Source organism: Pangasianodon hypophthalmus, chromosome 24, assembly GCF_027358585.1.
Source record: "Pangasianodon hypophthalmus isolate fPanHyp1 chromosome 24, fPanHyp1.pri, whole genome shotgun sequence".
Lineage (NCBI taxonomy): Eukaryota > Metazoa > Chordata > Actinopteri > Siluriformes > Pangasiidae > Pangasianodon > Pangasianodon hypophthalmus.
In genome coordinates, this window is record NC_069733.1 from 2,784,940 (window position 1) to 2,798,129 (window position 13,190).

General features: G+C 42.3%; 1 protein-coding gene across 2 annotated transcripts in view; it reads right to left on the reverse strand.

The window, feature by feature from the left end:
* Positions 1 to 13,190, reverse strand: part of unc5db (unc-5 netrin receptor Db) — a 154,107-nt gene that overhangs the window by 33,666 nt on the left and 107,251 nt on the right. For both annotated transcript variants that reach the window (XM_034299177.2, XM_026940090.3), the window contains exons 5-8: positions 6,875 to 7,055; positions 5,026 to 5,193; positions 2,558 to 2,722; positions 1,774 to 1,806 (exon numbers count right to left, since the gene is read on the reverse strand). In XM_034299177.2, the coding sequence (XP_034155068.1) occupies positions 1,774 to 1,806; positions 2,558 to 2,722; positions 5,026 to 5,193; positions 6,875 to 7,055 (547 nt within the window). The remainder of the gene's footprint in view (positions 1 to 1,773; positions 1,807 to 2,557; positions 2,723 to 5,025; positions 5,194 to 6,874; positions 7,056 to 13,190) is intronic.

Sequence of the window (13,190 nt, forward strand, 5' to 3'; positions counted from 1 at the left end):
AGCTCAACCTGCTGTATTTAAAGTTTCCTAATGAGGTAATGTTGCTTTGGAGTTAAGTGGCCACATTCGTCAGGCTGACCCGAAGGAAACGAACTTTAACCCTCATTGTGTGTTCACTATTTAGCAATGGATGTCACACTGTCCTCAACTTTTTTTAGACACTATAGCCGTGTGATTGTTATATTTATTTCAAATTGTACCACAGCACTGTTGAGTTCTTGATTCTGATTGGTATCCTTTCTATAGTAACAGCTCATTCATGGTAATCTTTTCTATAAATTTATTTAACAATTATGGAAGGAGTCTCCAGTTTCAGTACTAAAAGACTTATTATTTGTAACTTCAAGAGGGAGAAAAAGAGATGCTGGCGAGAATGTTTCTAGCTGCTACAACATAAGTGCTAAGTCTCATGGACATTCTACAATATTAATTCATTAAAAAAATAAACATTGTAATCATTAGCAAGTTGCTGTGGTATGCAAGGAATTAATGTTCTTTTATAGGAAAATGATCTTTGTCAACTTTGGGGTGGTACCAGTAACTCATCGCACCACCCTGTCATTGAATATTTGCGTATAACAGCACGTCCTGAGATGTTTTATTGTCTGATGAATCCTATCTTCGTCTCAGTGATTGTCAGTTTAAACAGCATTAACAGAAATTGAACTTTGTAGGCTTCCGGATGGCAGGTTAGAAGGTGACAGAGGGTATGGGACAGCCACGAACATCGCCTATTTGAGTTTATAAACACTAATCATTTATAGACACTGAGCCGAGAACATGTTGTTCAAGTTTCATGTTTAAAAAAAAACCTATCTGGACAGAACATAATTAACCTTGGATTCATGCTGAGTGTTATGCGCGGGACTCAGTTTGACCTGCTGCAGTAATGATTTCAAACCGCATTTAGAGACGGAAGAAGGAGCATGTTGCTGACACCCGTTTTAAAATGTGCTAAGTGGTGATTGGTTGGGTTAACGCAAAACACAGGGGAGCATAAGAAGACACGCTATGGTTGCTTAAGTGAGCTAATGTGCAGTAATTGCATCCCATTAGCTCGGCTAAATATAGCTCGCGCTCACACGCCATATCCCATCACTCATCCTGCCTAATCTGACCGCTGCAAATCCACCTGAACTTGAAACGGCAGAATGATTGCGGCAGGGATTGTGGGAAATGGCCATTTCTGATGACTGACAGACCTCTGATAAACAAAATGTGATGGATGGATGGATGGGAGGATGTGTCCTGAAAGCAGTGGGTATTTTGCTCATCCGGAGAATCTATCTCTTCTTCCACCGCATTAATCAGACGTCATATTTTGACAGATGTGAGTGCAGATGTTTAGCGGCGATACTCAATTATCCCGATCTCCGGCGCGGCGTGGTTCCTTTCGGAAGAGTGACGTCTGAGGAAAACAAACCTCTCCCGCCTCTCAGGTATCCGAGCTGCTATCGGGGCAGGTGCATTCAACGATTTGGAGTGAAGGATAAGCTGATTAAAGCTCTGTAATAGGGTGCGGCTGGGCAACTTAAGCCTGCGCTGTCATATTTAAACTCAATTCGGTGACAGCTTTTTCAATGGGAGGGAATTACTCAATATCAGATTCCATATATATGATATACGACCAGTTCTCTCAACCGGCGTATGAACAAGCCAACAACTGAGGCTGTAACAGAACCCCTTCTCTTCCAAGCAGATATCACCAAAGGTACGGTACTGATTCTGGAAGAATGAATCAGATTCATGAAATATGGAAGAAAAGAGACTCACTCTGAGGCTTAACATCATGCAGCATCTTCCCATCTGCAGAGAGACACACAGAGAGAGAGAGAAAGAGAGAGAGAGATACTGAATTAGAGAGCACCCCCGAATCACTTAACTAAGGCACTCGGAGATTCAGATCATGCAGTGAGGTCCAAATGCTGGCTGTGCCAACATCAGCTGGAGATAATGATGCATGGCATCATTACAGTCGGGATGCGCTGACAGATGGCACCGAGACACTTTGCTTCAGCCCACAGACGGAGGACCGCAGAACAAACCTCGCCGAGAAGGCGTGGATTGAGGCAACAGCTACAATGCTTAGCCTCGATTTGTGAAAACTGTGCTTTTTTGGAATGAGCCTTTAATTTCACTCTACAACTACAACACTGTTGAATTCTGGAGTCTGACTGGTCAGAAGGTGCAAAAATTGTTCATATGGTGTTGATATGGTGATGTTTTAGAGACTAAAACCAAGTTATACACATTAAGCTACTTGTAAGCTTGAAATTTCTCATACATACATATAGCAGCCATTTTGGGTTGTATAGCAGTTATACCATTGGACATCATTAATTTTGCCAAAATTTTTTGTCACACAGGTTTGCAAAGTTTATGCGAGTTTATATAAGAGAGCATGACTTCAGGGTTTAATAGCATATGCCACTGTATGGGAAAGGAGATCTAAAACTAAAACATCATGCCATGGGATGATGGAAAACAGAGCAATGAAGAAAATGGCTAAATGATGATGATGATGATGATGATGATGATGATCCCAAATAGGCTTTACCTTGAGTGCACAGGTCGCCGGTGCAGTTCTCCATGTCATGACCTTTGCCCTCGCAGGTTCTTCCGCGGTTGCGAGGAGCAGGAGCGGTACACTCCCTCCACCTCTGCCTCTCACACTGGGCGTTACACGCCGTCCACTCGCTCCACTCGTCCCATCCTCCATCCACTGAGGACACATGGGTTAAGGTTAAGACCAATGTAAAGTCATAGGGTACACAAATCCGTCATTACTTTCAAACGAAGATAAAGTTAGCCCACTTTCAATGTAAAGTGCGCAGGGCTAATCTTTGGTAAAGCCTGGGTAAACGTTTACATTCACCAATCACCAGGCTGATCGCACATGTCCCTCCTGTCACTTTCATCAAATCTCTCTCACGTGGTCTATTTGAGGCTCAACCAACAAACGAATGAGAACTAAGAGAAGCCCTCAATTTTCCCAGCAGACCAGATCTCTCAAACAAGGAGCTTGTGAACGTTTTAATCTCCATGCATCACGTGGATGATTTCATTGGGGGAGCGTTGAGTTTAAATTAGCCAATCTGACTGCGCCACATGTTACGCTCACGGCTCGAGCGCTGCCAAGAAGCATCACGCGTAAGAGCGCCCTAGAGGAAACAATTACGTAGTTATTACATTGCAAGTTCGTAAAGCTCTCCATGGCCGAGCGAGGCTCCTTCCCTGCTCATCTAAATGCAAATGATGTTTGTGTGCTAATGTGGCGCAGGTTTCAGGTGTTAAGAGCAGGTGCTGTATGTTGCTTGCTCGATGTAACATGTCTCACTAATGTGTCTGATGAATTCTAAACAGCACTGGGCTATGAAATCACTGTCTTGGGACAGACCCAGTGCCGTATTTTAGCCGGGCTGGAAACTTCAACTGTGCTAAAAATTTGTATCTGATTTATAAGCCTTTCTCGTTCACAAAACGTGGTCAATAAAGCAAAACGAAATGAGAATAAAGAACCGGCGACATTCAAATTGATCTGGCTTTCGAGTCTTTGGAATCTTCGGTGCGGCATATAGTCAAAGCCTGCACAAAAAAGACAAATGTTTATAGCGATCCAGATGTTGCGGGCAATTCATACATCACGTCTGTTTTACGCGGAGGGCGGAGATGATCGATGGAAACACTGCGAAAACGCTTTCTGCAGAAACAAACGAGCCAATTGCTGCCACCGTCGCGCAGAGCCGTTCTGAGGAATGAGCAATGCGACTGGAGCTCTCAGTGAACGTGACTCTTAGTGAAAAATCAGGAAAACAACAGCGGCTCTTTCGTTCCTAGAACAAGCTATAATCGCCGTAATCGTCTTAACTTAAAGGAGTCCGAGGCTAAACGACTTCATTTGGAAAGACGTCGATAAAATAAAACGCTCCGGCATGCTTTAAAATTACCTTCCCTTTTTTTTTAGCGGGTAATAATTCAAATGAGTGCGGCGTGATGAAGCGGCTCGTATATAAATATGAGTTTTAAGCTGCTTTCCCAGAGAGAAGGAACCGAGGCAATTAAATCAGCAGGTTATTGCCTGCCGCGGCTCGGAGAGCGAGGTGATTATTAAAATAATGCTGAGAAGTGGGTCACGGCCGGGTCCACTGGCGCTCAAAGGGACCCGAACTAATTCATTTGCGTGAAAACGGGGACAGGACATGAGCAGCTGCAGACTGTCTGCTAGACGGGCACTGCTTCCTTCCTCTGTCCTCCAGGATTAAGTGCAGGACAGAGTCATTATAGCACGCTAGCTGTCAGTTCACCACGAATTCTATTCATATCTGTAGGAATCAATCCCCAAATGGTGCACATTGTCTAAAAAAACTGTCTAAAACTATCTGAAAAGTTGAATCACCCAAGCCATAGATACTTCAATAGTGGATGTGCCACATAATCTAAGATAAAGAATGCACAGATTAAAAACGTGCTGTTGTTTAACAAAGAAAAACGTGTAATAGTTGATCTGGTGATGTTTTTTACAAGGAGATGTTTAACATGTTTGGAAGGAGTCTCCAGTGTCAGAGCTTTGTAACAGTAAGTAAGTTTTCTGACACTGATTTTATGATTTTGCATTGTTTTTTTTTTTAGCTAAGAAAAAAAAAAAAAGGCTGGTGGAGGAATGACTGTGTATAGCTGCTAGTTAGCGCTTTCCAAATCTTAGCTTTCATCTTCCGAAATTAGAGGTGGAAATATTGGTGTAAAGAGATGACAGTTGAGAGAGAAGAGGTGACAGTTTGTGCTTCCTCATCACTATGTGTGTTTGGTGACACATCACTTCTTCTCTTCCTTCTACACGTAACTATTATTCGTGTTTAAATAAAACACTTCCTTTTCTCGACTTCCTTTTCTGACATTTAGTGAAACACGTCTGTGTGATCTCACAGCCTCGAGTCTGAAGCACGGCAGTGAGGAATGAACAAGTGATGGATGGTTAGAGTCGGGCTTTATAGGAGTGTGTAGGTAAAGGTGTAGAGGAGCGCTGACCAGGACAGAGTGCGTTACAAGTGCTCTTCTGTACGGACATGCCCTCGCAGAACGCTCCTCCGTTCAGCGGAGCCGGGTTAGTGCAGGTCCGAGAGCGCTTCTGTACTCCTCTCCCACAATCCACACTGCACTGAGACCACTCCGTCCACAGAGACCAGCCTCCGTTCACTACAGAGAGAGAGAGAGAGAGAATTAGCTGCTGATGAGGGATAAAGCAGAACAAGACATGCCGTTACCAACGACAACCAGCAGCGCTGTTACACCTTAACTGTACAGTGTATAGCAAAAAACACTACAGGTTCTAACTAAATAGAGACAGACACAACAGACAGACACAACAGACAGACAGACAGACAGACAGATAGATAGACAGATAGACTGATTGGTGGATAGACAGACATAGACACAAAGGGATAGAAAAACAGAGGCAGAAAGACAGAAGGACAGACAAAGGGATTAAAAGACAGATAGATAGACAGACAGACAAAGGGACAGAGAGACAGACAGGCAGAGGAATAAAGAGATTTACAGAAAGAAAGACAGACAGACAAGGGGATAGAGACACAGACAGACAGACAGGAGTATAGATAAATAGACAGCCAGACTAAAGGACAGATAGACAGATAGATAGAGGAATAGACAACCAGATAAACAGAGCTATAAACAGACAGACAGACAGACAGACAGAGGCATAGATAAATAGATCGACAGACAGACAGACGGACAGACAGCATGAGAGCTGGTGAGACAGACGGACAGACAGGTTTGTGATGTTAGGGCTGTTCCACTAAAGAAGAACAGAAGCTCTTCAGAACTTCAGAAGGGCTTCAGATGTGGAGCTTCATCTGAACACACACACTCTCTCTCTCTTACACACACACACACACACACACACACACACACACACACACACCGTCCTGGCTCTGGTCTCTGTGCTAGCAGTGGTGTCTGAGCGTAGTTTCGGGACTGTGTGAGTGATGGATGAGCACACGGTGCGTGTTGAAATGGGATTAAGACGGAGCAGCTTCACGCCTCCACGTTTATAAAGACGTATTGATTTTTAATGCTGCGCTGTAATTGACTCTCTGGGCTATAGCATTAAGGATTAAGATTACCGCGCATTCATGGAGAAAAACCATAAACATTTGTCCCTCCACAAGCTTTCTCATTTCTGAGTGAACACGCTGAGGGGATCGAGGATTTCTCGTTAGCATAAATATTATACTCAGAAACGCTAACATGGCTAACGATAAATGCTAATGGAGAGCGGTTTGCTACTAAATGCTAAATAGCCAGTGGCTTTTATTTAGTAGAAAGCAACACTGCCATTAAGTGAGTTGAAGTTTTTTCTTAATGTAGCACTAAATGCTTAGAAGACATTAAATCACAGTGTGAGAGTGCTTTGTTTCAGCGCTAACGCCGTCCACGCAGTTACAATCGGAGTCTCAATTCCCAGCTTTATGCTGAGTTACTCTTGGGGGGGAAAAAAACTCCCTCAGAGATCAACACTTTAAATTCCTACACTTTAGACACAACGCTGCAGGATAAACACCAATGTTGGTGATTAGCGCTAGCTAATTATACGCAGCAAGTGTCACGCCATTTGACACTGAAAACACTACCAGTGGTGTCTTGGCTAGTAGGAACGTGAATGTGAATGTGAATGCAGGATTGGGAATGAGTTCTCACTTCTACTCAGGACTCAAATATTCTACGTTAATGTATGACGTACAACCATATGGGCAGATGAACACCATTAAGTGCAATCAGTATTGAAACAGAAAACAGAGGTTCATGGCATCATGGCCACACGGAAGTGTGTGTGTGTGTGTGTGTATATGTGTCTCACCAAAGACGACCACAGTAGCCGTGGCGCTGCGTCTCTTGGCAACGATGTTGCTGGCCAGGCAGGTGTAGTTCCCAGAGTCGGAGAGTCGTGCTTCGTTAATGATCAGGTTGTGGTCGGCTCGAGTGTCGATGTTGTCGTCGTCGAGCGAACTCACCAGCTCATCGTTCTTTAACCACTCCACCTGAGTGAGAGAGAGAGAGACAGAATCTGAATCTCTAGAATCTTTACTATACACAGTTCAATATGCACAGTTAAGACAGTTCACCAGTAGTGTTGGGAATTCTGGCTCTTTTCAGCGAGTCAGTTCATTTGACTTGTGAGTCGATTCTTTCAAATCTCGATATTTTTATTCTAAATCGGACAAAGTTTTATGAGTCCGGTGATTGTTATTCTTCGTCTAATTATGGCTGAAATTGCTTCATGAAGTCTCACTCTAACAAAGTTCCTTCTAACAAAGTACCACATTAAAAAAATTGATTTTTAATCAATTTAAAAAAATCAGCAAAGCAGTACAAACGTGTGTACTAATGTACAAATTACAAAATAAATAAATAAATAAATAAATAAATAAATAATCATAATAGATAGTTAGATAGAAAGATAAGAAGATAGATAGATAGATAGATAGATAGATACAAATTGGTCTAATCCTGCTGATTAAAGTCTGAAGAAGTCTCTCTTTCTCTCACACACACACACACACTCTCTCACACACACACACACACACACACACACACACTGTGATATCCTCTGTATAGTGGAGCATTTTAATTCTATGGCATTTAGTTTGCAGTCATTCCCAGCTGAGCGTCTGTAAACCCCGGCGCCGCTTCTGTCACTTCAGGGCGCTCCTACAGAGTGTACTGTCCCCACCCTCTCATTAGCATAATCACTAAATAACACACACACACACACGTGCAGATCTGGGTGTGTAAAGATCTAAAAGAGATGATCTACTTATCTCATATAACCAATTGATTTATTATCGTTATTGATTATTAGTAGACGTTACATCCGTTCTGTTATAATACAGATAACACTTGTATATTTGCTTTCCCTGGTTTGGATCTTGCTTTCTTTTTTGGCTAATAATGAATGAAAGCCATTAATTAGCATAATGAAGACGAGCTCATGCACAAGCACGTCCGTGGTGGCTGTAATTTATTATTATACACTCCCGGATTTTGAAATTTATCATTATGAAGATTTGTCTGGATAAAACCTCTCCTGGTGGTTATCTGCACGTCCCATTCACACTGACGAGGCTTCTCATCAGGACAGGCTGGTGAGGGAACATCTGTGCACAGCTGCCATAGAACAGGAACTAACTTGTTTTCGCGGACATTCCGAAACATTAAATGCAACTGTAAACAGATAAAAAGCACACTGTATGATTGATTATTTTCCTATAACAGCATGACTCCGAGTACGTAACTCCTTACATGTAGTGTTTTCCGGACTCCTACCTCTACAGGACACGCGCGCACACACTCACACACAATACGTCAAGTGACATCATTAAATCAATATCAAGTATCGGCTGGAATGACCGCTGCCACTTCATGGCGGCTGCTTAAACACTGAAAAAGAAATGAGATGTAAAAGAAGAGCTGTTGATGAGATCAGAAGGTCCTCGCGCTCGAATCGGAGCTCTCATTATCATGCATTCATACATCTTCAGTATCCGCTTTATCCTGGTCAGGGTCGCGGATTAATTAAAGCAAAATTCAAATAATGAATAAATGAATCTGAGGCTGGCAGTGAGGTCTTGTGCCTGAAGTTGTGCGTCTTTCTGTCTTTGTGTTTTCATCAGTTCTCCATCTGGGAAATCTGGGAGTTAAAAGCGGCAATTAATGCAGCGTGAAGGCCGAGTTCCCCTCACTGTTCTGCATGCTGGTGCATGTCTCTCTCTCTCTCTCTCTCTCTCTCTCTCTCTATCGGTCTCTCTCATTTTCCCTCTCGGCTCTGGGCTAATGATGAAAAGATGTGCTGAGGAGAGAGAAAGCAGATGGGAGGAAAGAGAGAAAGAGATAGAGAGAGACAGAAAAGGAAGAAAGTAAGAAAACAAAAAGACAGAGAGAGAGCGAGAGAGAGCGAGAGAGAGAGAGAGAGAAAGGTGATGGAGGTGTGAGGCGACAGACACAAATTAGCCAGGCTAAGTGTGTGGCAGACGATGTGAGAAATGACAGTCTAATTGGCACATTTGTTTCAATTATGCAGCATCCACTAGATGCCATTAGTGCCTTGGTCCCGGCACTAAAGGACACAATTGGATTATCCCGGAATTCCTTTCATTTATTTACGCAGCCATTTCATGATGTCTTCAGGTCCTCAGCTAGATGTCTGGATTTACCCTGAGGATTGACGTCCTTTCACGTTCCCTGATAGAGATAAATAATTGCAATTTTCAGCTACGGCTACAGTGTGTGTGTGTGTGTGTGTGTGTGTGTGTGTGTGTGTGTGTGTGTGTGGGTGTTACGGCCATTTACATGACACATACTGCCCATGTTTTAAACGCACACTCGTCCCCTTGGGAGAAACCTTTTACGCCATCTTGAGAACCATCCCACAGAAACGTAACCGGCCTTCAAGAAGGGGTGCGTCTTTCATTTTTTTGCCTCATGATACAGGAAGAGTTCTATTCTTGTTTATTCAAACCAGATCTATAATGTCTTTTGATTTTGTACACTGTAGAACCGCGGTGTGGTTTTCCAGCGCACTTTCAAAACTCAACAGGAAACACAAAACTCGCTTTAACTCCATCAGGTTCAAGTTCACGCTTCACGGTGTGTGTGTGTTTGTTTGTGTATTTGTGTGTGCTTCGCAACCTCTGCCAAGCGGTCTCTCTCTCGCTCACAGGGTTATGGGGAAAAAAAAACTGAAAACACACAGAGACACAAATAAGTAGACTGCCAGTTATATGACCCAGGTGAGACTCATCATGTGTCACCTGCTGAAACCACACCTGAGTCTACTGAAAGCCAAGGTCAGCTGATTAAACAGGTGGAATCAGGTGTGGCTCCTGCCTGGTTGGAATGAAAACCTGCACCCACACCGGCTCTTTATGGATAAGATTGGACACCCCTGTTTTAGATGCACATCTCTGTCCTTCTTTTTTTTTTAGCAGAGGTGTAGGAATGAAGGTGATTGAGGTACACTTCACTGCTTATTGCTCTTTGTTTAAGTGTTGTTCCTGCTGCTTTCAGGTTGTCCTGCAACTCTAGTCAAGTTCCTGCTGGCTTCTATCTTACTGTCCTTATCATTAGTCTGAGAGCACGCTGGGAAATCTTGCATGGTGCACATTAGATGTGGTTCAATGAACTTTCCACCTGCAGCGCTGTTGCTAATAAATAAACAAAGCTGAATCCGTGAATGAGACACAGCCGAGGTTCATTTTCTTTAACACTCCAGGCACTTATTAGGACACCAAATGCCAAACTTTCAAGCGAGCTTCACATTCCAGCTGAGGTATATGTGTTGCTAAGGTTTCACACCCTGTGAGTAGAGAATCATGGGAAACTTTAAGCTCTCATTAGGCAAGATTGCAGCAAAGACACATCCTGAAGCACCATTTCACTGAGTGGCAAATGAGAAAGTGTGTGTATACATGAGAAAGAGACACAGTGAGATTATAACTGATTAACACATCTAGTGTGAGTGTGTGTGTGTGTGTGTGTGTATGTGTGTGTGAGCGCGCACGGGGTGGGGGGTGTTCAGTGTGGTTTTGTGTTGCTGAATGTCTTATCAGAATAATTATTGCGATTAAGTTCTGTACCTCAGAACCTGTGATAGGAATCCTTTTAGAACACACACACACACACACACACACACATACCCCACTCCTCCCTCACTCGCTAACCTCGCTTGCTTATTCTGCATTCATGTCGACCTCCCATTGGGAATTCCAAGTTGAGGGATTTCTCACAGCCCAGATTTTGCTGACCAAAACCCGTGAGGTTTGAACTGACTGTGTGATGCATCCAAGCCTTAAAATAGAAAACGTTCATTTATATTTCAGTTTATAATGTGTTACAAGGTGTTATGCTCTTTATTCATTGCCTCATGTTGTAAGTACAGCTGGAACAACGTCGACCCCCCCAGCGTAACACTGATATATTTGTACTAAAAGGTCATTATACGTGCTTCAGTCCTGTTTTTAAGATCAACTTTCCCTCGTGATTTCCCGCTGAACATGCAGAGGCTGGACAACAAGGAGCGGATTTTAAAAACCTGCCCTCGGTAGTAAGCATCAATATGCATGAATTAATTTCCTTGGAGATTTACACACTGGTTTGCTCCATAAAGCTCAGTCTGAATGTTCTAAATCAAAGGATTTTAAAACATTAATTCTTTCAAAATATTTTATTGTGGCTTAAACTTGTATAAACAGCTTTATCTGCCAATTTGGACTTATTTTTCTCTTCTTCCATACTCCCTTTTCCTCCCCTCACCTTTCCTCCCTTCCATTCTTCTTCCTCATTCATCCACCTGATCCCACCCCAGAGGCTCCTTCAGACACTTTCAGACACTTTTCATGTTTCTCTACACGACAGGACACTTTTGCACGCCCACTTGCCGAGGTTGCCTAGGCGACGCATAAGCATTCCCTCCAAACTGTGAGCAGATTGAGTGTGTCGTCGGCGTTAATTCCGTTACTAGCAATATGTCTGTGAAGATTTCAGCCATACATTTGTTACGTGCAGAAGGAATATTGACGCAGATGGCTAACAGACCTCGGCAAAAAAACCTTTTTCAGTCCCATACGCGATGAGCCAATGCAGACGCCTGAGCTAGCGGTGAAAAAAAAACAAAGACAATACTCTGACTCCTATGCAAGATGTGATTTATAGACAGCCTTCTGTGTGTGATGTGTGAGGTGACCGCTTTTTATACGATATAGTTAGCATATCAGCATCTCCTAAAATGTCACCATGAAGATAAATGTGCATGCATGTCGTTCATTTTGGTGAATGGATCTACATTTGGCAGTTTATAACTTTCTGAATTTCAAAACTGCTCTTGTAGCTCATATGTAAAAGTAAATAAAAGCCGCACACCAGGGCCCAAGGACGAAAAGACAAGCAATCCTGCATCCATCTGCTTCATATTGTCTTCTCCAGTCCAGCACAGGTTTGCTCGAGCTTATTGATCTGAGCTTTCATATCTCTGCACTGTGTTGTTCTGTTTTAATCTTTATTTCTTAAAGGTAGCTCTCAAAAATGAAAAGTCCCTCACAGGACTTTACACTTGACTTGCTTTGCCCTCTGTGTGGTTTTGAGTTTGATTTCAGAAGACCTTGGTTTACTGCTTGATCATGGAGGAAGAAATGTATCTGTAATTGGACCCAAAAGAGTCTTTTCTGCATACTCTATAAATGCGATGTTACACTTTTAATTTATTCTTAAAACCAAACAAATTATTTTCAGCTGTTGAGAAATTCTCATAAATATTAAATATGTCTAAATGCCATCTTTATATATTCACAAATATTCATGTCTAATTCAATTGGTAACACTCCTAACACACACACTCTTAAGTGTCATCTTCTTTTAACGACATCCACACACATGGTGTGTATTAGATGGGCGATACTTTTTTGGAAAAATTGCACACCAAGGCTGAAACAGTTCTGTATTTCTGTATTTCTGTATTGAAAAAAAGGACTTTTTCAATTAAAACACAATAAAAACCCATTAAAACACATAATAATCACATGATTGTCAGTTAAAGATGGAGTCTGAATGTGTTTCGTTATAGTTTGTGCATTTCTGTCTGCAAGTAGCCGTTTTAGCGGTTAAGCCAAAGTCTGATAATGTTTTAATTTATAACCAAACCCCCAGAATGGCCTGTACTGTCTTCTTGTTTGTGTTCTTGGCAAAGAGTTTTCCATTTTCCTGATTTCTATGTTCCACTATTTTTGAGTTTTCTGCTCCTCAACCACAAACTGGCAGATTATGGATCATCACTGCATTTCACAGTCGTGCTAGCAACATGGGAAGGCAAACAAACAATACGCTCACCGTTTAGTTGGTTAAAGTAACGAGAACACTGTTGCTAGGCAACTGGGAAATCTAGATAACAAGCATAAGCTAGCTAAGGACAGAGGCTAATGACTTAGATAGCTAGCACTGATCCATTGATGTAATGCTACAGTAACAAAACAAGATAAAACTGTCTGGCATATCAACATTTCCCTTTAATGTCTAGATGTGTAAATGACAAAGAAATAACTCTATACAACTAACATTCCATCTAAATTACACTCAGGACTGACCACTAGCCTAACTTTAATGGGTTTCTCTATAATGAGAAACAT